The sequence below is a fragment of the Mus musculus genome, chromosome 6 (genome assembly GCF_000001635.26).
Source record: "Mus musculus strain C57BL/6J chromosome 6, GRCm38.p6 C57BL/6J".
Classification (NCBI taxonomy): domain Eukaryota; kingdom Metazoa; phylum Chordata; class Mammalia; order Rodentia; family Muridae; genus Mus; species Mus musculus.
This window is the reverse complement of record NC_000072.6, coordinates 17,040,379-17,066,190: the sequence shown is the minus strand read 5'-3', so window position 1 is coordinate 17,066,190 and position 25,812 is coordinate 17,040,379. Positions and strand designations below refer to the sequence as shown.

The 25,812-nt window shown below is 41.9% G+C and overlaps 1 protein-coding gene and 1 long non-coding RNA gene across 3 annotated transcripts in view; one reads left to right on the top strand and one right to left on the bottom strand.

Moving 5' to 3' along the window:
* Positions 1 to 1,042, bottom strand: part of Tes (testis derived transcript) — a 40,677-nt gene extending 39,635 nt beyond the window's left edge. Inside the window, exon 1 of the mRNA NM_207176.3 lies at positions 878 to 1,042. Within this exon, the coding sequence (NP_997059.1) occupies positions 878 to 904 (27 nt within the window). The 5' untranslated portion in view covers positions 905 to 1,042. The remainder of the gene's footprint in view (positions 1 to 877) is intronic.
* Gm15473 (predicted gene 15473) lies at positions 604 to 7,390 on the top strand. 2 transcript variants are annotated; one of them, NR_167660.1, is made up of 3 exons: positions 604 to 1,136; positions 1,476 to 1,599; positions 1,758 to 2,270. It is a non-coding gene; the product is annotated as a predicted gene 15473 (long non-coding RNA). The 2 variants fall into 2 exon arrangements; NR_167659.1 differs by lacking the exon at positions 1,758 to 2,270 and adding an exon at positions 6,612 to 7,390 and having other exon boundaries at positions 604 to 1,599.
* Positions 7,391 to 25,812: the final 18,422 nt, after the last annotated feature.

Genomic DNA, 25,812 nt, shown 5'->3' with positions numbered 1-25,812 from the left:
CCCTTTTAGAAGATGAACCTGCAACTGCAAAGCCGCAGAAGAAAGTTTCCTCAACTTGGCTTTCTTACTGTGCACAACTTCCTTCCTTATTTGAAAAATGACCAACTAACTTAAATTCACTTGAAAGAAAACAGGCGCAATTCCCGAGAACAAGACCTTTAAGGTCGAAAGTTACAATAGAATGTGACGTCAGCATTCTTTTGAGTCATAGTCTGGTCCCCACCTCTTTCTCCCAGGCGACCTGAGAGACCTAATCTCGGAGCTCCTCAGGTAGGGCCTTTATAGCCTGGACACCAGGAGCAGCCAGGAGGGTGCTCCGCAGGCGGGGCCGCTGAGCACCTGCAATGACCGCTGTTTGTGCCTGGCTGCCAAACGGCATTTTCTTTTGAGAATTAACTCCGCAAGAAGGAGACAGTGTTTTGGCACTCAAGCCATAAGTGAAACACATACACATCCCCCAAAAGTCATCACTTCAGAAGTTATCAGCAGGCGCGGGTGTGAAGGAAGTGTCACCAGTCAGCAGCCACTTTAGAGCGCCTGGGGCAGCCAGACTGCAGGGGAGGAGGATGTCAAAGCCACATCACTGAATCACACAGGCTCCCCAGAGCGCTGCTTCCCCAGGCAGGAAGCGGTGTCAGCCACCACCTCGCCTAAGACTTCGCCCAGGGCTTGGGGGAAGGCGTGGCCGAAAGGTTTTCCGAAAAGTTTCAGGCGCAGAGACAGCGAGTTGCAGGGTCCCGCTCCGCAGCGACAGTCACCCAAGGGATCGGGGTCCGGGGAGTCATCCTCCAGCCGCACCCACCGGGTCTGGTCCCGGAACCCGGACCAGCTCCCGCGCTCAGGTGAGGCGACCACGCCCGTCGCCCGCCCCACTCACCTTCTTCATTTTGGTTTCCAGGTCCATACTGGGCGTCGGAGGGGCTCAGTCCCGCGTCCGCGATCTCCGCTGCGGGAACTCCGGCGCCGCTGCCGCTGCTACTCAGCATGGGCACTCGAACTTCCGCAGCCCGGTTCGGCAGCGGCTGGGACCTGGAACAAAGAGGCCCTGGCAGCCAATGGCAGCGGGGCAGTGCCGGGTAGCGGCCAATCAGCGCGCGCCGCACGCACCTTCGCAGCCAGAGCGTGCCGCTAGCAAGGTGAGGGGCGGGGCCGCGAGGGGCGGGGCCCTGCGGAGTTCCCTGGGCGCACCGACTTAGTTTCTTCAAAGCCTTGCACCCACTGGACTTCTGTGGGGCCATCCTTTCCTCCAGCTGAAGAGCAGACCCATACCTTTACATTTCGGTAGTTGTACTTGTGTGTCCGAGGACTTTTCAAGCAGGCCAAGAGGAGTGAGTGACCCTCCCAGTACCAACTTCTTGGCTGATTTCAGAGACAAAAAGAAGTCATGGAGCTCCTTGGGCATCCCAGAGATGAGCACGGGCCCTGGTTTCACTATTGAATGGTGGAGATGTCCATTTCTCCAATGCTTTCTCTAGAGTCCTGTGCACTTCCAAGGAAGCTTCTCTCACATCGTTGATGCCCATCAAGACTACCACTATATTGTTTTGTGAGCACTCAACACTAAAAAGCAACGGGAGGCTCACAGCAACTACTGCAGAAGTAAGTGGTGTCCTTGTTTGGGAAACAGGGTTCCCTTTTTGGACCTACTAAGTGGGAAAAAGGCGAGCTGCTCTTGCTTCTCGTGAAGTCTAGTTTCAAACTGCGGTCTCACAGAAGCCTGGGCCACCAAGAACCCATTCTATCTTTTCTTTCAATAGCTATTGCGGAAAGAACCTCATCTTGGATTGTTGGGGCGTGGAGGACCCTAGGGATTAATTTACTTCATACATCTTGCAAGGATCTGTAGGCCCCGAAGTACAGGCACCTCTCAGATACAACATATTGGGAACAGAGCTTGAGTCCCAGTAAATTGGGGGGACAGGGGGTGTGAGTTAATTATGCATCTATGTGTGAGCATGCCTACTTTTGAGAGCAGGTTCACTTAGAGCCCAGAATAAGTAGAATCTTCTGAGGTTGGAGTTCCAGGCCGCCGTGAGGCCCCTGCCTTGGGGGATGGGAACTGAAATCAAGTCCTCTGCAAGAGCAGCAGGAGCTTTTAACAACAGAACCATCTCTCTAGCCCGAAGTAATTTTATTCAGTTCCTACTACATAGAAATTGTTGATGGCTAGGTATCTGGTGATCTCCTAGTCCAGCGTCTACATATGCATATGTATATATGTTTTCCTCTATATGCACGTGATATTAAAAATAAAATCTCCATATAATGCAGATACTTGGGTCGAGATGTTTCATTTTACGTCTGGACATTTGGTAACTAAAGCACTTCAAAATACACTTTAGCCAACACTTTATATACTGTTGTACTTGATAACTTGTTAATACTGCTTAACAGAGCATTGGTTTAACATGTGTATGTTTTCAGTATCCAGCTAACAATGATCAAAATAGCTTGTTATAGTTTTTGCTTTACATTAAATTGGAATAAAGTATTCTAAGGCATTTTCCCAAATCACCCCACAGACTTGGGTCTACAGAGTCTGCCCAGTGTGGGTGTTAATGCACTCTGATGAGATCTGGTAACATTTCTGCTTTTCCAGAAAGCTTAACAGAGAGATGTCCCGGAAATCTGTCTAAAATAGCCATAAAGCAAATGTTGTGACATAAGCCTGGGGCCCTTTGTTTGTGAAAGAGAAGAGATGACACCAAGAAAAATGATATGGAAGTGTTAGTGTTTGGGTTTTTGTGTGTTTTGTTTTGTTTTTCCATCAATTTTTGTCTTCCTCCTTTTCTTCCTTGCAAGCCTTCCCAATATTGGAATTCAGTGGTTTCTAACTGGAGTTTCCATCTTGCCGATTATAGATTATTGCCAACCATTTGTGGATAATTTATAGAAATTGAAACAGGGTAGATCAATGTTAGGAGAACTGGACTGAAATCTTTTATCAAGTGGTTAAGTGTTAGACAGCAGAGGTGTCAGGAGCTAGAACTTGCCCAGTTTGATGACTGGAGTCAATGATAGATGAGTAGACAGATGCAGGCATTTCTGGTGTCATCATCTCTGGTAGATTTAGGGGGAAAAGGAATCTATGGGACAGGGCAGAGTTTTATATAGCTGTGCATTTGTCACTGCAGATATGGACAGGTAACAGGTATGGTTTTGAATATATTGGACTTGAAACTGGGATGCTGAAACACATTTAGAGATTAGGCCTATGTTGGAATGGTGACTTGGGGAAGTTAGCTTCCCACCTGGATTAATTAAAAGTCATGAGTGGCATCAAGAACAGCTTAGAGGATGGTAAACTAGAAGATCTGGATGACAACCAGTAAGCCAGGCTGAACAGGACCAGCACGGACAGCTAAAAAGCCAGTCAAAGGAGGCGAGAAGACCAGGGTGAAAGAATCAAAGCCATGTATCAAAGAGAGGAACTTTGGGGAGGAAGGGTTAGCCACCGCCTGAAATACGAGAGAAGGATCCGGTGTGAGGCGCACTTAGCAGAAGCCATTGATGCTTTTGGAGGGTGCATCGTTGGTGAATTGTGGGCACATAGTACTTAAGAATTGGAGCTTCTTTTGTGTCTACTGGAGTTCTGTGGTTAATGTTTAACTTGGCTCCACCCCAAAACTCATGGAAAATCAGCCAAGCACATGACCTTCTCTGGCAGAGGAGAAATCAATCAAAGAGAGACGTGTTTTGTTTTGAGTGTCTTTATTCTTAGAAAAATAAGCAAATATACTAGATTTTACACAAACATACTAAAAAGGTCTTTATGTAGACCAATATGTATTACAATAATAATATGTAATTTTTTGCACTTAAAAATAGGCCGTGGGTAATCTAATTACAATCTATGATCAGTGAAGTGACTGAGCCCTTCCTGGACCTCTGGGCTGTCATGGACACTGAGCAATGTAGACAGGCCTAGGGAGTTTTGTTTGCTCTTAAGTTGTGTATAGATGCTGTTTACACAGAGAGAGGTAGACCTGTAGGAACAATGACATTCTATAGAGAGAGGGAGTAGAAGCAAGGTCAGGGAAGCGAGTAGTATAGGTGTTTCCCAAAACTTCTCAGAAGAATATCCCCTGGGCTGGAGAGATGGCTTAGCGGGTAAGACTGCTCTTCCAAAGGTCCTGAGTTCAAATCCCAGCAACCACATGGTGGCTCACAAGCATCCATAATGAGATCTGGCGCCCTCTTCTGGTGTGTCTGAAGACAGCTACAGTGTACTTATATATAATAAATAAATCTTTAAAAAAAAAAGAATACTCCCTGGCTGAAGATTAATAAGTGCTGTTTAACAATATTTTTATTAATAGTTTAAAACGTTCATGTAATGTATTTTGAAAATATTAAATATCCATGCTCCCTTCTTGGACCCCTCCTATTACTATCACTGCCAGCTCTCTCCATAGAGTCTGATTTGGGCTTTCCAGCTAGTCTTGGGAGTAGAGCTCTGGCCTGTGGTAAACCCGACCAGGGATCGACATCCTTAAAGAAAATTGAATGTTCCTCTTCCAGAAGCTGTCGGATGCCAGCAGCTCCTCAGCTAGTGGTGAGATGTATACCCACCTACTACCCTCCATCCTGGGGTTTCGTCTAGCTGAAGCTGGTGTTGTAATTAAACCCCTTTTGATTGCAAGTAACAGAAACCCAGGTGGGCTAGTTCGATAAATTAATAACAAGATGGCAATATATGATCAGTAGACAAGTGTCCTGCAAAACTCGACAGCTAGAATGTATCTGGGAGTAGACGCAGGCACTACATAATCCCAGAAATCAAAGCGCTGCTCCTCTCTGGGGACACAGAGACCCTCATTTCACTGCTTTCCCTACACCAGACTTGGTGCTTTTCCTCCTACAACTGCCTTCTACCCCTCCTGACATCTCAGAAGGCACTTCCAGCTCTCATGTTGATATCTTCTCTGTTCAAACAAAAGACCCAGAAATGGGCTTTCAAACCAGGTAATAGATTCAACTTGGGGGAGTTTGGACCTCCGATCCAATCCACTTGGGCTGATGCCAGCACAAAGGCCTCTCTGCAGGACACACAAACTGAAGCTCAGAGGGAGTGATAGAGCAGATGTCACAGAAAGGAAGGATCGAGAAGCTTCCAAACACCTCCCAAGGCAAACCAGTGGAAGGGAAGGTTGAATAAGTCACCTGAGCTGAATCCACGTGAATTATATTGAGGGCCAAATGAGGCAAGCATGGGGTTGGAGAGTTAGAAGGACCTGCCAGTGATGCTAAAGGGAAGGTGATGTTGGACTGAGGATCAAAGAAATCTGTTAGAATCTGTTAGGACTCCTTCTCACATTGTTGGACTGTGCTGTATTGCAGCTGTATAGACCTTCTACCTTCCTTCTGTACTAAGTGAAAGAGGGCAAGGCAGAGCTTGAGATAGGCAGTGGGTTCAGTTTTATTTGTAGTGAATTTGCAAGACAAATAGAATCTGGGTCTAGTAACCAATGGGAAGGTCTGGGGCTGGAGATACAGAAGATATGTACACAGGCCTACATGCACACAAATACAGCCATATGGGGCTGGAGAGACGGAACAGAGATTCGGAGCCCTTGCTGCTTTCAGATGACCTGGATCTGGACCCAACAGCTGTGCACAACTACTCCGTTCATGTATACATGTAATGAACTATGTGTCAAACACACCATAAATATTAAAAGGTACCATTGGAAAGTTTTCTGTATTAGATGAGGTGAGATTTCAAGGTAACTATGACTACATCTTTGTCTTCAATTGTTAATGTGGACTCTGTAAGTCTCCTAGGAGACTATAGTCATTTCTTCACACTTGTCACAGGACTGCTTACGGGAGTCTGGTATGGCTATTATGACTCATCAGAAGCCTGGATCACACTACAGACTGTCCTATAGGAGACATTCTTCAACAGAAAACAAGCACCAGTGTATGCATCATGTAGACTGCTTTATAAACTGCCCAAACACTTGACCTTGACTAGTGAGGGATGAACGAGCCACATCTAGAGTTTAGCACAACTGCAAAACTATGATACTCAGCAATTTTTGTAACAGTTACATCATAGTTAAAGAGAGCATGGAGTTGTACATGCACTATTGTCACAATCATGAAAAATAAATCACCCTGCATAGAGAGGGTCCTGAGAGAGCTGTGGGAGGTGCCAGCATGATTTGTCTTTGGCTGGGGCCTCTAAGATGATTCTTCCTTCATTTAAAAACATGGTCCGAGATGTTCGTGCTATCCTCCTTAATGTAAAAACCTGGCCTTAATAATATATGATCTAAAGCATTTGAGTAAGACAAGCCAGTAGTGGGGGAAGTGTTAATCCATTTGAAAACATACATTAACAAACCTAGTGTCAAAACAGATGAACTAGCTGACAAAAGTCCAGGGCAATCTACAGGAAAACCAGGTAAGAGATTAGTTCATAAACAACAAAACTCCAGAGATGAGGCCAAAGTACCAGGAGGCACAGAGCACATGTGAGCAGGTCTGCTGTAGGGAAGGGAGGGGCATGGTGGAGCAGTGCTGGTGGCCAGGCTAACCGGAAGGTTCTCTGCTTAATTACTATGAAGAATTTCAAGCCAGTTTGTTTTGGTTTGTTTGTTTTCCAGGCAGATGAAGATTTGAAGAATTGGAGGCATCTAGCCCATACACTGTCTCAAACCAGATGGCCGGGACCCAGAACTCCTTTTATTTACTTATGTTTTTCTGTTTAAAGATCCATAATAAATTACTTCCTAAGAGGTCAACGATGAGTACAGAAAAGTGACAAACGAAGAAAACACTGTTTGGTGGCTGCTAACTGCATGTGGCTATTTAACTTTTAATTAAAATATTTTTTAAAATGTTAATAAACTTATATCTTACCCTCTTGGTAATACTAACCATACTGCATGTGGGAAATCCCCCAAACACAGCTCAACTTCTCAAGGCTTCATAAGAACTAAAACTAGCTTCTATGAAGTTGGAAAAAGATCTAAACCTTGCCTGATTGCAAACACAAAATGAGTAATTCATGAAAATGAGTGGCAGTAAATTCAGAAGGCAGAAACCATACAAACTTATCAGCATAAGAAGAGGAAGAAGAGAAGGAAGAAGAGGAGGATATCAGGAAATTCCTACAGATAATGAAGGGATGTGGAGAGCCGTAAGTAATCGCCATTACAAGATGGCGCTGGCTCCCGCTGTGCCTAGTAAACAAGCATTGTGCGCAGATTCGAGAGTGAATTCACGCCAAGTCACTGCCCATCTCGGGGCTTAGTAATGAGGTGATGGGCGAGCAACAAATCAGGTGCTGACACGCCATGCTGAGGGCTATATAAGCAGCACCATTTTCTGGGTTCTGGCTCTTCCCTCCTGAAGAAGCAATAAAGCTTTTGCTGCAGAAGAATCCAGTTATCCGAGTGTGTTCTTGCCGGCGAGAACAATAGCTTGGGACAAAGGAAGATCAAAAAATTGTGTCCATGAGATAGAACAAGACAGTATGTTTTAATGTAAAAGAGTTTTTACATTTACCTGGGTATTTAGCTTGTGGTGATAAGATGGATACTGATGCTCGGTATAAATGTGGAGTCAGAAGATGACCTCTTGGTGTCAGTCTCCTATGTGCCTGGGACTGAGCTTAGGCATGAGGCTTGGCAGTAGTGTCATTTCCTGCCGAGCCATCGTCCCAGCCAGTGACCTGTTGTTGTAAATAAGATCTAAGCAATTAAAAGCTTGACAATTATGATATATATGAATTATGATTATAAAGCCTGAGCGATAAGACTCAGGAAAGAGTTAAAGATAAATGATGCTATATAGGTGAAGGATAATGTGAAAAGATTACAATAATTTAAAAAGCATATCTAAAAACTGCGAAGAGACATTGGAATGCAGAACACTCAGATCTAAAGCAAGGACTCCACTACTGAGCTGGGGTCGCAGCTCTTTCTCTATTGTTGCGAGGTGACAGGATCTTGCTCAGGGTGGCCTTCAACTTGTTCTACAGGCTGGAAAATCCTCAGAGTTGTTATTCTCCTGCTCCTGCCTCCCAGCTGACGTTGTTGGAGTTACAGACCTGTGGCACCAAGCCCAGGCCAAAAATACGTATGTATACAAAAAAATAAATTTTTAAAAGGCTAGAGTATTCTAGAGAAAGTAAGAGACACTGAAAAAAGACAAGCTAAAGTGGGTTAGTAATAATCAGAATCCCAGGAGAGGAAATGCCCCAAACTGCAAATCAAGAAAACCTGACTGAATAATTAATAATAATAATAATAATAATAATAATAATGTGTTTTGATACTAGATGTTGGACTAATGCAATAAATAACTGAAAATATCAACTCAGAAAAGCCAGCACAAAGATCCATCCAATGGAAATGTATCTTTGAACCGTGGGGGAAAATAAATCTTTTGAATATCTGGATAGTTTGAAAAAGCATTTGATTTACAGGCAAATGGAAACTATGATCACTCTATTCTGCAACAACCCTTGAGAGCAGAAGAAAATGCAAAGATATTCAAGCAAGATCTCGTGGGTTCAGCATGGCTATGAACTTTCTAGCATAAGGAAGCTAGACCTGGGTGGTGAATCAGCCCTAGAGCTACGTGCCTCATAAGCCTGGTGACCTGCGCTCAATCCCTAGGACAGTGTAAATCCGGAAGGAGATCAACTCTACACACACACACACTCACACACACACACACACACACACACACATATATAATCTAGATGAACTACCTTAAGAGAAAGCTAGGGAACCCAAAAATCATTTAAAGAAACAAGTAAAGACAAGAAGTTCAAGATTTATCCAGTCTTTCTACAAAACGTAAAAAGTGTGTCTGAAGCATCTGAGCTAACACATCATCATCTCATAAGATGTCGCTAGTCCAGTGTGTCATCACTGATGGCCATCACCACAAAAGAGATAAACACATCCCCTAAGGGCTCCCAGAAGGCTAACACCTAAATCTAAATCTGCTCTAGCCTTCCCTTACAGCTTCCATTTGGTAGTAAAGAACTTGGGAACAAGATGATATTGTCCTGAGTAGCAAATCTCAAACCAGCAAAATCTTGATCAGATAACCCAAGGTTACAATGAAAACAATCACAAAGGGGAAAAAAAAAAAAGATGAGCGAACCTATAGATTAAAAATCTTAAGACAGAACTTCACTTATTTGTGATGGATTATCCTAAGATAGTTATACTATGTGGGAACACACGTGTGAGCTGTGAAACTCTAAAGAAAATGCATGTTACCATTGCCATGAAAAGAGAGTCACAATTGTTTGTGAGAGCAAGAGTTGGTGACGAATGGGTTCAAGTACACCGATAGGATTCCTTTGGTACCTGCTGTACTCCCCAGAGAGATGGCAATGGGTAGGGGAAACCACTGAAACAGAAAATAATAACAAGTGCCAGTTATGTCTATTCACTGATTTACCCTGATATACCCTTTGCTTGATGCATCACACACTTGATGATTCAATGCATACATTTCTAAAGTGTCTCTAAGTCTACTTTTTCAAAATGTATCCATCTTATGATCAAATAAAACTCCTGCATCTAACTCTAAATCCAAGCTGTCTAGGTGATACAAATTCATTTGATCCATGTGTAACTCATTCTTTTGATGTCACACACCTTTAATCCTAGCACTTGGAAGGCAGAGACATATGGATCTCTGAGTATAAGGCCAGCCTGGTTCATAGATTGAGGTGTAGGACAGCCCCAGCTAGACAGAGAAACACCATCTCAAAAAAAACAAGAAACAACAGACAACTAACCAAGACAAAACAAAAACATTGTTTTTATCGCATGTTTGAGCTTTGTGGGTTTTTTTTTGGGGGGGGGTGGGTATGGGTGTGTGCCATTGTGTGCTTGTGGAGGTCAAAGGGCAATTTCCAGGAATCTGTTCTCTTTTGGAGGTTAAACTCAGGTCATCTGGTTCGGTGGCAAGCACACGATGAGCAATCTCTCTAGGGCCTAATAATTCACTAAATGATTATGTATGCAAAACTCAAATAATACAGAATGGATTGTGTTCGTTTATACTAAGATTGCCAGAATAAATGACTATAAATGGGGTAGCTTAAAACAACAGAGATGTTTTTTTTTTTTTTCAGTTCTGTAAACCAACTGGCAATGCAAATATCAAAGTGGTAAAAAGAACTGTCCTTTCTCTGATAGCTCCAGGAAGAAGCCGTCCCTTCAGCTTCCTGGTTATGGCTATCTGCTGGGATTCCCTGTCATTCTCTGGCCTCCCTCCAATTTGCTCCCCCCCCCCCCCATCATGTGGTCATCTTCTCCTTGTGTATGCTCATGGTCAAATCTTTTTTCCTCTCTTTATAAACAGACGAGTCATCAACCTTAAGGCCCACCCACATCTGTATGACCTCATCATAACTAAGTATATCTGAGAAGGCTATTTCCAGATAAGGTCACATTCTGAAGTTCTGGCTGGTTATGAACTTTGGAGATTGCTATTTGACCTACTGCAAGTGAACTGGCTGCTATTTGGTAGAACAATATGCAGGCCAGACAAAACAAAGCTCAATATAAAAAACAAAAATGATCGGTTTTGCATTTGTCCTGCAGCATAATTACACCCTGGAAGAATTCCCATTTTTTTCCCATCAGAGCTAATTTAAGCTCCAGGAGAGCTGATTTCTTGGTCTTACATTCCAGATACAATGAATTCTCTTTCCCTGAAGTTTTGTGTCAGTGGTTGGTCGGTTGGTTTTTCTGTATGCGTTGTCATCTATAACAATCTTCCTTTAAGGAATCATTTGAGTTTTTCTTTAGGAAAAAGCAATTTATTTGGAGGATGAAATATTTGGGATGCCATAAGGAAATGATTTATTTTTGTCTTTGGCTGGAATTGAAGCCTACATAAGTACCTGTCTTTTTATTATTATTTCAGAGAAAACATTAATCAGTATGCTTTGAAACAGTTGACATTTATTGTAGAGGACTGTCCTTTGTATAGAAGAATGTGTAACAGAATATTTGACGTCAACTTATGAGACGCCAGTAACATCATACCCTAGTTATGACAGCTAAATATGTCTTCAGATACTGCCAAATACTTCTGTGACGTAAAATCATTTCCTTTTGAGAAACATTGTTTTACAGGAGACCAAAATCTTGTCTCTACTTTTGTGTTACCAATTACCATCAAGCAGCAAATTCCAACAACCAAAAACATCTGTTTTGTTCACAGACCTTCAGTAAGTGGAAAGAATGGCTTGTCTGTATGCAGCATTAGCTGATGGCTCTATTGAGATCCTGCATAAGGACTCTGCTTGTCTGGCAAGGGTTGCCTGAATGTCTGTGACTCTCTAGTGAGGTCCCTAAGGGCTGCTGGGGTTTCTTCACATCTTGCTGGCTGGGTTTCAAAATGGACTTCAAGGTATACTTATGATCTGCTTCCCCCTCCCCATATTGCCTCATCTCTCATGCTTTATTGTTTGACATGATCATAAAGAACTGCCCACATTTAAAGGCAGAAGACTAAGTCCCCTGCCTCAGTTTGATGACTGTACAAGAGAGAAGACTGTGAGGAATGGGAGAGATGTGACCTTCTACCACCTCAACTGTAAACATAGAAGCTTGGCCTAGTCGGCCATCACTGGAAAGAGAGGCCCATTGGACTTGCAAACTTTTTATGCCCCAGTACAGGGGAACCCCAGGGCCAAAAAGGGGAAGTGGGTGGGTAGGGGAGTGGGGGGTGGGTATGGGGGACTTTTGGGATAGCATTGAAAATGTAAATGAGGAAAATACCTAATAAAAAATTAAAAAAAAAAAAAGAAGCTTCCATTCTTCCCGAATGTCCCGAATGTCAAATACAGTGACATTTATGTTCTAAGTTACTTACATTTCCACATCTCAAATTCTAAATATGTAGCATCTAAGTCAAGTCTCGGTATAGATGATCTTCTCCAGTGTGGCTAATTAGCTGTGGCTTTTGGAATATGATTATTCTTGATCTGATAGGCTCTAGACTAAAAGGGGAAATCATCTCTCTCTCTCCCTCTCTCTCTCTCTCTCTCTCTCTCTTTCTCTCTCTCTCTCTCTCACACACACACACAGACACACACACACAGACACACACACACACACACACACAGACACACACACACACACACACACGACACTATTCCATAATTTGCTTGGAAAAGTGTATGCAGCAATCACTGCTCTGCCACAATTCTGAAATCCAGCAAGCAATATGCTGCTTTCTTAATTAGCGCCTTTTCTGCATTTTAGATAGTGTTCTTCACGGTATTGGTTCAACCTACTGGGCATTTTTCTTTTAAATGGAAAAATTATATCATATATCTTGAACATGGTTTCACCTTCCCAAACTCCTCCCCAATACTCCCCTCTTTCCCCCACCCTGACCCCCCAACTCCAGAGCTTTTCTCTAAAACATAAAACAGGCAAAAAACAAAAAGCCACAAGAAAGGCACACATAAAATAAAACCCATAAAACCCAGCACCATAAATCACAATATACAAGCAAAAGACCAGTTTGACAAACAAAACAATACTAGTGTCCAGACAAAGGAATATGCCAAAAAAAAAAAAAAAACCTCTGCAAAAGTGGCACTGAGTTCACTTTGTGTTGGACATTCACTACTGGACATGGGTGTCCAGTGGAGATAACTAATCATTCCTTTGCAGGCAGTTGTCAACTGGAGATAGCTCCTTGGTTAGGGATGGGAACTGTTGTCTGCTTCCCGTGTCAGCACTGGGTCCAGTCTGCATTAACCCGTGTAGGCCCAGTGCAGGCTGCCTCAGTGTCTGTGAGCTCTGGTGTGCATCAGTCCTGCTGTGTCTGGAAGACACTGTTTGCTTGGTGCCGTCCATTCCCTCCGGCTCTTGCAATCTCTCCACCTCCTGTCTGAGTCATTCTTTTCTATCAAAAGTACTCCAATTCTCATTCCCTTATTTCCTGACCCCAGAAGTCAGGGGTTCAAAGTCCCCTGTGATCTCATAGTGACTCAGACCCTTTCAGTCCTTGCTGTTAGAATTACTTCAGAAACCTTGTGAACTTCCTGTGTGTTCCCATATAATTCTACTGTGTCCAAGTCACAGTCACAAGTCTTTTCTAGATGATTCTTTCCTAGCTGTGTGTCCAGCGTGAGGCTTTCGTGGACTAGCACATTTAGTACTCTTCGAAACCTTTTCTTTGCAACACAAATTCTCTGTGAAGCACACACAGTATCCTTGGGATACCTTCTCTCTGAGTTACATTGTGTCAATGTTGGGTTAGTCACTTCTATGTATGTATGTATGTATGTATGTATGTATGTATGTATTCTATATAAATACACTGTAGCTGTCTTTACACACACCAGAAGCGGGCATCAGATCCCATTACAGATGGTTGTGAGCCACCATGTGGTTGCTGGGATTTGAACTCAGAACCTCTGAAAGAGCTGCCAGTGCTCTTAACCACTGAGCCATCTCACCAGCCCGGTTTAGTCTCTTTTTAATGAAGGCCTTTAACTAACATCTTAAATTTATTTTGTTTTTCTCTGAAGTCATTGGGTTTTTTTGTTTGTTTGTTTGGTTGGTTGGTTGGTTTTGTTTTAATCTCATTAGTTTATTTACAATTTTATCTAGAGTTCTGGAGTTTAATGCAATCTTCAGATTGCACTTCTTAAACATTCTCCATTCTGCTAAAGGGATGAGCTGAGTATCCCCATCTGTCACAGGTCTGAAACCCAACAGTGGGGCTTGCCTTGTTTAATCCCAGCACTCAGGAGGCAGAGGCAGACTGATGTCACAGTTTGAGGCCAGCCTGATCTACATAGTGAGTTCTAGAGCACACAGGGCTACACAGGGAAAACCTGTCTGGAAGAAAACAAAACAACAACAACAACAAACAACTAAACAAAAGAAACAGAAAGCAGTACTCCACTTTAAGCAAGTCATTAACTTCTCTCTTTTCTCATTTCATCACAGGTGGTGAGAGTAAGCCGGGGGACACGTTATGTGGATCTATGGGATAGTCCCATTCCAGGTATATTGTTTACCATGTGTGTCACTGTAGACAACACCCACTGCACACTAAGTGCCACTGTCCTACAGTCTTTTACTTCCCAGATCCTTGAAATGTTCTCCAGACTTTAAACTCCCACTGTCCAGAAAAATCTTGAGATTTTTCTCTGCAGACACCTTTGTTCTAAAAATTGTTTAGACTTCCCTATAGCATTCTGGAGACACTCTGGGGTTCTGCTCAGTCCTGCCAGTTGCTGCTGTGTTGGTTTTCTTGGCAGGGTACTACTTCTAGTCCCCCTAAACGTAGTTGGCCTTCTAATGCAGTGGTTCTCAACATTCCTAGAGCTGTGACTCTTTAACACAGTTCCCCAGGTTGTCATGATTCCCAACCATAAAACAACTTTGTGGCTATTTCGTAAGTGAATTGTAATGTAAATATTGGCTATGCATGATATCTGATATAAAACACTCAAAGGAGTCAAGACTCACAGGTGGAGAACTGCTGGTCTAATTCTTTCTGACAAATTGCCCTCAGACCAGTGGTATAAAACAGCCATGTGAGAAAGCTTAGAAGTGTGTGGGCCAGGAATTAGGGCGGAGCACAATAGAAAGCAATGTTCTCAGACTCCTGGAGCTCCAGCTGGAGGACTTAGGGGCTAAGAATGGCTCAGTCATCTAGCTGCTGGCTAGAATAAGCGAGAGATGGCTTTACATATCTGCTTGATGATGGGTAGTGATCAGGACTATTGGCAAGAAACTATGACTATGGCCTCTATACCTGCTGTGATTTTGCGAACCCATTTGGACCTCCTCACAGTATGGTGTCTGATGATGGTTTAAGAGTACAAATTCTAGAGAGCAGGGTGGAAGTTTGTGGAAGGTTGTTTGCCACAGGTTAATGTACAGTCTTTGGGTATTTAAACCCTGTATATCTCAAACAAAACATAACCTCTTGACTGGCTTCTGGAAGGCCTCTAAACCCTCAGGATACTCTCGCTTTCAAGAGCTCTATGCCATACCAGAGTGTATACTGATAGTGTGAAAATAAGATATCTTGGCATCTTGAGTGGAGGAGGAGCTGAGTAAGACTGTCATAGAGGCTTTCATTCTATGGCTTTATGAATGGGAATCCTGGCCAGCCATGCTCACGGGGGCTTTTCTGATCAGCAACATATTATCAGATTGCCGCACATTGTGATTGAGAGAATTGAATGCTGTGTGCATAGCTCTATCGGGGCCGACAGTGGGATGCTCATGCCTGCTCTCTCCTTGATCCCAGTATGGACTTCCTTTGCTGTTTTTAACCCATGCCCTTCAATATAAAAACCATAATCAGGACTGTAAAAGCATTTCTGAGTGTTGTTGCTCCAACTACTGAATCATCCTTTGGCTCTTGTGGATTTCATGGGAATCTCATTCATTGGGAATCTTTGGTTCCATGGCATCGTGAGTTTTAGATGAATGGCTTGAAACCTAATAGAGAAAGGCCACTCATTCACTGGTTGAGAAAGAATTGTCTGTGGGTGTGTGATAGTTATTGTGGGTTCTTTCTACCTGAGATGGTTTAAACATTCTGATATCATGGTGCCTCAGTTCTAAGACATTCTACCTTCCAAGAAAGCAAGGTAGAAGGACAGACCATTTTCTGAACAGGCTTCTTAAAGCACCACTTAGAATCAAAGGGAGAATAGACCACAGTATGCAATTGGAGAAGCATCCATATCATAAGGTAAAAGAAATGCAAGATGGGAGAGATTCTGGTAGCTATTTTATTCTACTTTTGTTAAGTAGAATGTTTGTACTATTAGACTCAGATTCATAGGAGCACATTTGTGATCTTAATCTACCTTCACTTTAAATACTTTCAAAGCTGAAGTCACTGTCACAGACTGAGATAATGAAAACTTCACTATGTCCCTTGGCTGACCCATCATCGTTTTTGGAAATAAGGATTTTGGAAAAGGAATTGGGTAGGATTCAATGACTCACATACTGAAGAAGCAATTCAAACCGACACACCGAGTTAGTACAGGGCAGTGTTCAGCCTTTGTAATTCACCGGAATGCACGACTTTTAATTCTTTAAATGGCCACAGGTGGAGAACACTTCTCTTAATGAAGTTGTTGATCACCCGAATGGCGTTTCTTCCTAACAAGCCTGCTTGGATCATAGCTCTTTTGCTACTGTAACGCGTGCATGGCTGTAAGAAGTCCCCAACACACTCTAATACCTGGACCCCAGTTATAGAATGCTCATGAATCACAGCTTTGGACACATGGCCTGTGTCCTAAAAGAACACTGGAAAGAGATTCAACTCACTATCATAATCTTTTCAACAGGTTATTATCTCAGGAAAGCAGCTCACCTCTTCCCCATGTCACGGTCTCCACTTTAATTTCTGATGATCTCATTATCACCCTGTATGTGGCAGGGACACAGTTTGCACTGACTTAAGCCAGCGGAGGTGTTACCGGCCACACATGAAAGCAGCTGTAGATACCAGGAGACTCGAACTCCATTAGAGTTCACAGTGTCACTCCCTCAACCCCTACTATGTGCTGCACTCCAGCACTCTTCTCTTAGCCCAGAGGCCCCATGTCACTAGAGAAATGGCTACAGACAGTTCTGGATCACGTCTTCCCTAAGGAGATAGAAGAAGCTTTGTCACACGTTCAAATCTGTGTTATGGTCTGAGATCCACCATGGTTTCTCAGCAGGCTGAGAGGTCCCCAGTGCTTAGAGTTACTTATGTCCTTTATAAACTTGAGGCAAACGGTGCATAAGAGCACCTATTTTGTACTCTAACAACATTTTTTTGTTTGTTTTGATTGTGAAGATGCCATACTACTGCCCGCAAATATGCTAAGATATATTTTTAATATGAACCTAGAGCAAGGAGCAATTCCTTTTGAATTGTTGGGTTAGATTAACAGTGATATTAAAAAATAAAAGCAAAGGGGAATAAGGTCTATTTTCTCTTGCAAGTTAATATTAAATATTAACAACAATGCTAAGTATGTGCTCATTTTTTTAGTAAACAGTGTGAGAAATACAATTATAAAACAAAATATGAGACATACTTTGGGGCTTTCTGAGGTAATTGGCTAGGAAATCCCTGTGTGTCCTGAAGTTCTCATTATTTTTAAAACAAATATTTCCTTGTGGGCAAGCAGGGTGCGTGCCTAGTAATATTTGTGAAATTAGTGTCGACAGCATCATGCTCCCTGGGTGGAATGATGTCTTTTATAAATAAGGAATGAGGGCTTCTGAAAGTTTTATTCAGTAATCAAAGTAGCTGTGGAAATATTCTGAATAAAAAAGTATGCAGATTTAAACAAATGTCACCAAGTCTTATGTTCTCTTAACTACTCTAGAAACTTATTTTCTGGATAATGTAATTATAATTCTTCCTGTAGGAAAACATTAAGTACAGGGAGTCAACATAGAAAAATAAAATCTGGCTTGAATGTAGTACATCCGTGCTGGATTGTGCTACTTCAAGATTCAAAACTCATGAATATTTCAATTCTATATTAATTGTAACACAAAACCTTTCCTTAACTTTGTGTACAACTTATACAAAAATAGTAATTTTATTTTGTGACAGAATATTCTTCCATCTATGCAATTATTATGTAATAAATTGTCTTACTTTAAAAAGATGTCGGCCTTTCCATGAGTATAGCACTTCCTGAGAGCACAGTATGCTATGGTTAATGGAAATATACTTTTAGGATGGCCTCTTAACGCTAATATAAATATGAGTCTCTGGGAAGCCTCAGTGTGAGCAAAAGTTGCTGATTTATTTTCTTGAGTTTCATCAGCCCTAAAAAAGGACTTCTCCAGCCTGTTGGTGACTATTTTAGTGTAGTTCTTAATGTTATAGTTGGAAAAGAGGGAAAATTAATTATAGTTCAGAAAGAGATATGCATACCATCCACTTATAGCTCAGGCTTTTAATCCTTGGATAAAAGTGTTGATGAGAATGCACTTTGGAAGGTACAACAGTTGCCTCTACCATACAAGGATGTAGCCACTTGTATGGCCCTGTTATTTAAACATATGGATTAGTCAAAATAGTGATGTGAAAGATAAGTTGAATAAGGTCCACAAATTTCTCATCATATGGCATATTTTGATTTATTACAGAAGTGTATCACTATTCGTACATACCTGACACTCCAAAATATCAAAGGCAAGTGAGTTTAATTGATTTGGCTGATTTTTGTCGGGGAGAGGTGGCGGTTAAGGTTTAGGTGTCTCTGTGATCTTAAAAACAAAAAAACTTGGCAGATAATAAAAATATGTTTTCAGTTTATTTTATTTTCTTGGTTCTACTTTTGATGGATTAATAGAAAATACATCATCAATTTCATGTTATATTTGTTGGACCAAAGCAATATGCCAATCACTTTAAAATTAACTTTTATGTGCATCATGTCATTTTCTACTGAGAGATTATTCCTTTGCAAGTCAATATGTCATAAGATCCAAAGATGCCACATTGTCTTGTTTCTCTGATGACTTAGAACACTGGTTCTATGACCCAAATGGTCATAATCTAACTGCAAACAGGGGCTGTATATCAGATATTCTGAATAGCAGAAAGTTACATTATAATTCATAACTGTAGCTTAGTTACACTTATGAAGTAGCAACGAAAAGAATTTTATGGCTGGGAGTCACCACACCATAGGAAATTGTATTAAAGGGTCACAGTGTTAGAAAGGTTGAGGACCACTGATTTACAGGGAACAGAATAAGTAAGAAGGAGGAAATAGTTAAATAGTAATTCGGTTACTCAGTTAAGTGGTAAACAGCAGGTGCCATGGCCATTAAAATAAAGTATGTGAAGGCATATTGATACCAGTTCTACTTGTTATAAGAGGATAAATTCATAGTTGATTTTTACATTAGAATTCATTTAAAATGATTGGCTACATCCTTGTGTAGAAATCTTTGAGAAAGGCCTCCATCAGAGCGGCCCATAGTAAAGTCTGGGGGCAAGGTATTTTCTTAATTATTGATGTGGATAGGACCAGCCCACTGAGGGTGGTCCCATCTGGGCAGGACCATGAAGAGCAAGCCAGTAAGCAGTATTTCTCCATGCTCTCTGCTTCAGATCCTGCTCCCAGGAGCCTGTCTAAGACTTCTGCTCTGGCTTCCCTCGAAGATGCTTGGTGACTTGGAAATGTAGATGACATAAAGCCTTTTCTCTCCCAGTTCCTTTTGCTTATGGTGTTTATCTCAACAACAAAAAGCAAAGTAGTACACATACATACTGTAGAGTAGCCAGATAGCTCCTTTTAGAAAATGCTGCAATTCAATCTTCTTCTTAAACCATACACCGATCTAAACTCATCAATTTAAATGAAATCCTTTAAGTACTGGGTGAAGAAAAAATAAGAGCATCTCCTTTTAAAATTAGATTGGGAAACTTCTAACTTCCTTCAAAAATGCAGGAGTCATTCCCAAGCTGACGAAATTGATCACATTTAAAAACCTTGTGATGAAACTAGGATGAGGAAAGTCAGAAGACAAGCAAATTGCATCGGAGGCCATCTTTAAAAGTATTATTAATCCAAGAAAAACAATGCACAAAGACACGAAAAGCAGATTTGTACTACAGCCATGGTATCCTTTACAACAAAAGATTTACAAATTAAGCTACGGTGATTTCCACATTTTTTTTTCTTCAACTATAGCCATCAGAGTAGAAAATAGTAGATTCTTTTTGAAAAACAATTTGGATGTGCCTTGGAGGCAGGAACCACTATGGAGGCGTGCTGCACACTGGCTTGCTCTCCATGGCTTGCTAAATTTGCTTTCTTGAATACCTCAGGACCACCTGCCCAGGAATGGCTGTTGTCATGGTGAGCTGGGTCCTCCCATATCAATCATCAACCAAGAAAATCTTCCACAGGCTTGATTTTAATCTGATCTGATGGAGGCAGTTTCTCAGTTCAGGTTCACTTTTTCCAGACAACGCTAGCCTGCATCTAGTAGACAAGGAAAACAGCCTGCAAACAAGGATAGATTTTAAAGTACGTGAGACTTTAGCACAACAGCTCTTCCTAGATTGTGGTCAGTATTGGTTCTAGGAGTCAAGCTCACCTACGTGCTCTAAAAGATCAGCTAGCTTGACTCTAGGCAGGTAAATCCTTTAGGGACTCAAATGCATGGTTTAATTTTAAATGGCGTGTCTCGGTACAATTCCTGAGATAAAAGTTTGTCTTTTCATTGTTGTGTGGTGGATGGGAGGTGAGGATCGGTGTTAGGGGCTGTACTGGCTGGTTTTGTATGTCAACTTGACACAGGCTGGAGTTATCACAGAGAAAGGGGCTTCAGCTGGGGAAATGCTTCCATGAGATCCAGCTGTAAGGCATTTTCTCAATTAGTGATCAAGGGGGAAGGACCCCTTGTGGGTGGTGCCATCTCTGGGCTGGTAGTCTTAGGTTCTATAAGAGAGCAAGCTGAGCAAACAAGGGGAAGCAAGCCAGTAAAGAACGTCCCTCCATGGCCTCTGCATCAGCTGCTGTTTCCTTACCTGCTTGAATTCCAGTCCTGACTTCCTTTGGTGATGAACAGCAGTGTGGAAATGTAAGCTGAATAAACCCTTTCCTCCCCAACTTGCTTTTTGGTTATGATGTTTGTGCAGGAATAGAAACCTAAGACAGGGGCATTGCTTAACATGAGAAAGACCCTGGGTTTATTTCCAGCACTTTGGAAAACAACCAAACAGATTGATACTTCTTAAATTGAAAAGGAAGCATTTCTTCTTGTGCTAGCATTTCCAAAGGAGAATACTACGTGGAGGTCAGTAAAAGGCACAAGATGAATTACTTGAAATATATGTCACTTGAAGTCACTCATCTAAACCTCAATGCATTCTCAGAGAGACAATTAACCTTTGTTGTCATGCAGTACCTGGTCTCTCTTGTGCTCAATAGATGTCATAGCTGGAAAAGGGTGCTGCCTAATGGGTAGTGGTTGAAGAGCCCTGGTGAAGAGGTGATGTAAAGACAGACCATCACACTGATGAAAATGGAAGAGTATCCTCCCTCCTCTGCTTACACTTCTGACCTTCCTATCCTATTCTTTGTTTCGGGAAAAAGAACGGCACATTCCTGGGTTATGCCCTGTTACTCTCTGCCCAGGTGGACTGGTTGACCATGCACTAGTGGGAAATAGCTGACCTGTTTTTATCTCAGGGAGACTCCGACTCAGTGTTTCAAAATCTCTCCACCCAGCTCGCTAAGTGACTTGTGGGTCACTACCACACCAGTCCCATGCTTCAAATCCCCCACGGCGTTTGTGGAGCACCTCAGGCAAACCCTGGCTTTCCCACTATACCTTTCTCTATTGAACCCAGACCAGCCACAGTGTGAAGGAAAATGTAACACATAGTTCAGAAACAATGGTAACTCAATCACTAGACACAACAACTAAAATCCTAGCTTGTAAGCCTTGGTGGTGAATCCTAATGGATCCACCATTGAAACTAGGAGATATTCTTTATTCCATCTTGTCCTCAAGCTATCCCTGTCCAAAAGGGCCTCACTCTCTCCTGCCTCCTCTCTTCCGCTGTCCAACCGGAAGTCCCTCCTATTCTCCCAGTGATTGGTTCCTTTCTTTATTAGGGGATTGGTTCATAAGAAGTCACCTGAATGTGAATCCCTCCTTGTCCTCGACCCCTCCCAAGAGGGATACAAACAGCACCAGGCCCATTCACAACAATTCTTTTTGTGTGTGGTATTTTTTGTTTTTTTTTTTGTTTTTTTTTTTGTTTTTTTTGTTTTTTTTTGTTTTTTTCTGTCTTTGGAAACATCTTCCTTCTGGTGAGGACAAGAGATAGCAACTGTAGGGGCAGCTAGTGTAAGGATCCTGAGCTCAGCGGTTCTAAGAATACAGATTGTCTCAGTCCCAAAGGTTCAGAGGGAGCTCTGGCGTCATTTCCCCCTCGTAAATGAACATTCCAACGTGGCATCAGATTTTGAGGTCCAGTCACTAATCTCTTCTGGTGAACAGCCTTGGAACTGGATTTCTGGGTCTTTCCAATGGAAACAGATTATGTTAACTCTCCGTTTATCATCCCGTCTCCTTAGTGATGTTACAGCTACCTCTTCAAAGGGGGAATGTTTTAGTACATTTCATCAGGGCTATGTAGTCCCATAATTTTCTCCTGGTCACAAAAATGGAGTTTACCCCTAGCCTTCAGTGGAGACCTAGTATTCCAAACGACTCAAATCATTAAGAGTTAACCCAGCAAGACCTGCTAATCACTTGGCCAAAGGGCCTCATAAAAGCTGATTTCCCTAAAGCCAGCTAGAGACAGGAAAAATAATCATCCCCTTAATAAGGTAATGTGCATTTCCTTCCCAGGTTTCCAACCCCCTGTCCGTCTTTACAGAATTGGCCACGAGACCTGTGTCGGTCCAGCATCACTGGAAATCAGATCTTCCGGATAGGAATATCCTGACACAAAAACAAAACAAAACAAAACAGAATAGAACAAAACCAACCAACCAACCAAACAAACAAACAAAAATCCCAACCAAACAAAAAACAAACAAAAAAAACCACACCTATAACTTTTCATTTTTTTCTGTCTCCTTGTTTTGGATGCTAGCAGAATCTAAGCATGCTTTCTTTAGTACTTTGGGCTTTTTCACTCTTTATCTGAAGCTGCATCTTTTTGGCCATCTGGCTGATTGTCAAACATCTATACATAACTCGGAGCTGTGGAGTTTTCTCCTTATTTTCTCCATCTCCCTCCTTCTGGCAGCTGCCAGGATTTACAGCTAATACAATTTTCCTCTAGCTTCCTTCTTATACTAGTGAGAGTGCAGACAGAGGACCCCAAATTCTCCAGTCACATTTCCTTAAAGGTTATCCTCTCTTCACAGCAAGCACTCTTATTATACACATTATAAATGTTCCTATCCATTCACCAAAGCAACTCTTCACCATGGCTTTCTCTAGTGTCTTCTGCCTATATTTCCAATGCTCAGCTTTTGAACTCAGTTTGCTCACATGAAGACGGTGTCCAAACTTGATAATCCTGACTTTCCTACCACACAAACATATTTTCACAAGATAGCCAAGATATACTTTAATACAACTTCAAGTATCTTATACAAAGAGGGTCCTGTGCTGAGCATAGAGAAGGAAGAAGGGAAGGGTCTTTTTGGTTCTTTAAAAACTGACATCTGTATTTTATGTGTGGGTGTTTCACCTGTATTTGTGTCTGTTGACCACGTGTGTGCAGTGCTTATAGAGGCCAGAACAGAGTGGCAGGTCCTCTGGGACAAGAGTTACAATGGTTATCAGGCTCCATGTGGGCGCTGGAAACCAAACTCAGGTCCTTTGCAAGAGCACCAAGTATTCTTAGCCACTGATCATTTTTCCAGTCTCCTATTTAATTCCCTTTAATGACTGTAATTTTCTTAATATTTAAGATGGACTAATCCATCTTTCCCCTCTCTACCATCTCCTACATTTTCATTTTTGATTCTCTTATGAACGAAGTGATGTTAATTCTTACATTATGATAAGTTGCACATCCAGGAAATGAGTGGTTTTAAGTGGCCTATTTATTGTTGTGTTCCCAGGACCTCGTTTGTTAGCTGACATAGAATTCTATCAACATATTGTTGAGGCAGCTGTTCCTCAGAATCCTGTGTGGTGCTTTCTTAACAAATATACATAAGCCAGGACCACTCCACCTTCACTGAATCAGGATTTGAAGACTGAGGATGAAGGAGGGATGAGTGTGGTGAGAAAGTATGGCGAGAATGTTACTTACATGATGTTAATATACAATATTAACTGATGAGGGTAGAGAGTATTAGTCCTATTATCTCAAATTCCTCCTGACCCCAGCCAATGGTTAAATACATTGTAGTAATCAGGGAGAGAAATGCTTGAGGAAAAGTGAAGTTGTCTATGCCTAGGACTGATCTCTACTGAGATCTGCCTGCCATGTGTTTTTGTCTTAGGTGACCACTACTGAAGGGGGGGTGGGACAATAACTTAAAAGTCTAATGTCCACGTTTTTATTTTTAGCTTTTACACTTGCCAGGTATGAAACAATTCTTTTTAGTTTTAGCTTCCTCACTTTTACAATGGGGATAAGAATGTGTATTTGAAAATATAAGTAAATATGAACATTTAAGAAATGAATCATTCTGAAGTACGTTTGTGCTTAAAGAGTATTAATATATTATTCTGTCATTTAAGGCATTGTAGTGGCTATTCCTGGTTGTCAACTTGACAATATTTGGAATGAACTACAATCCGGAATTGGAAGGCTCACCAGTGACCCTTATCTGGAGGCTTGGAGATCCTTATCTGGATCTTGGTTTGAAGATCTTGAGTCATAGTGGCTATGGATTCCAGAAGATTGAATCTCCGAGTTAAGGAACACACCTTTAATCTGGGCTATGCCTTTCATCTGGGATTAAAGGTGTGGTGGAACACACCTTTAATCTGGGCTACACCTTTTGCTGGAGACAATATAAGGACATTGGAAGAAGGGAGTCTAGCTCTTGCTCTTGCTCCTTCGCCTGCTTGCCGTGTGAGACTGAGTAACTGCTAGATCCTTGGATTTCCATTCACAGCTGCGACTGAACAATTGTAAGGAATTGGGCTGCCGACTGTAAGTTATCAATAAATTCCTTTACTAACTAGAGACTATCCATAAGTTCTGTGACTCTAGAGAACCCTGACTAATACAGAAGTTGGTACCAGGAGTGGTTCTAGAGTAACAGAAGTACAAGGATGAATCTTTTAAAATTCTGGAATTGGCTTGTTGATCCACCAGCACTTTCAACTATTGAAAACTCTCCAGATTCTCTCCCTCCTGGGAGCTCAGAGAATTTTGAAGACCCATGGTTGAAACTATATTCCGAACTTAAAGAAGCTAATGCCCTTGATTTTCTTAATGAATTAGGTGATTCAGTGCACAAAGCTTTCTACAAGATGGGGAAAAAATCGAAAAATGATTTTACTGGCTGGCTGCTCTTAGTATCTGTGGAAAAAATGATGAATGAAAGGAAGGAGTTGTGTGATAAAATCGAAAGGCTCCAGACACAAGTAAACGATCTAAAAGTTGCTAAGTGTGTCCTTGAGGAGAATCTTCTCTCTTGTAGCAATAGAGCTCAAGTTGCAGAAAATCAAACAGAAACTCTCATTGTAAGGTTGGCTGAACTACAGAGAAAATTCAAGTCTCAGCCTCAGAGTGTGTCGACAGTTAAAGTAAGGGCTCTAATTGGCAAAGAATGGGATCCTACAACATGGGACGGGGATGTGTGGGAAGACCATGTTGAAGCTGAGAATTTTGAATCCTCAGATTCTCAAGGGTTTGCCCCACCTGAGGAAGTAGTACCCTCAGCCCCACCTCTTGAAATAATGCCTTCCCCACATGAGGAAATTAATTTTGCAGAGTCTGCTCACGGCCCACCAATAGTTTCTTCTAGACCTGTAACCAGACTCAAAGCAAAACAGGCTCCTAGAGGGGAGGTAGAAAGTATAGTCCATGAGGAAATTCGCTACACTACTAAGGAGCTTAATGAGTTTGCTAATTCATTCAAGCAGAAACCTGGTGAATATGTGTGGGAATGGATTTTAAGGGTGTGGGATAAGGGTGGAAGGAACATAAAACTAGAGCAGGCTGAGTTTATTGACATGGGTCCTCTGAGTAGAGATTCTAGGTTTAATACGGAAGCTCGCATAGTTAAAAAAGGTGTCAAAAGTTTGTTTGAATGGTTGGCTGAGGTGTTTATCAAAAGATGGCCTACTGGAAATGACTTGGAGATGC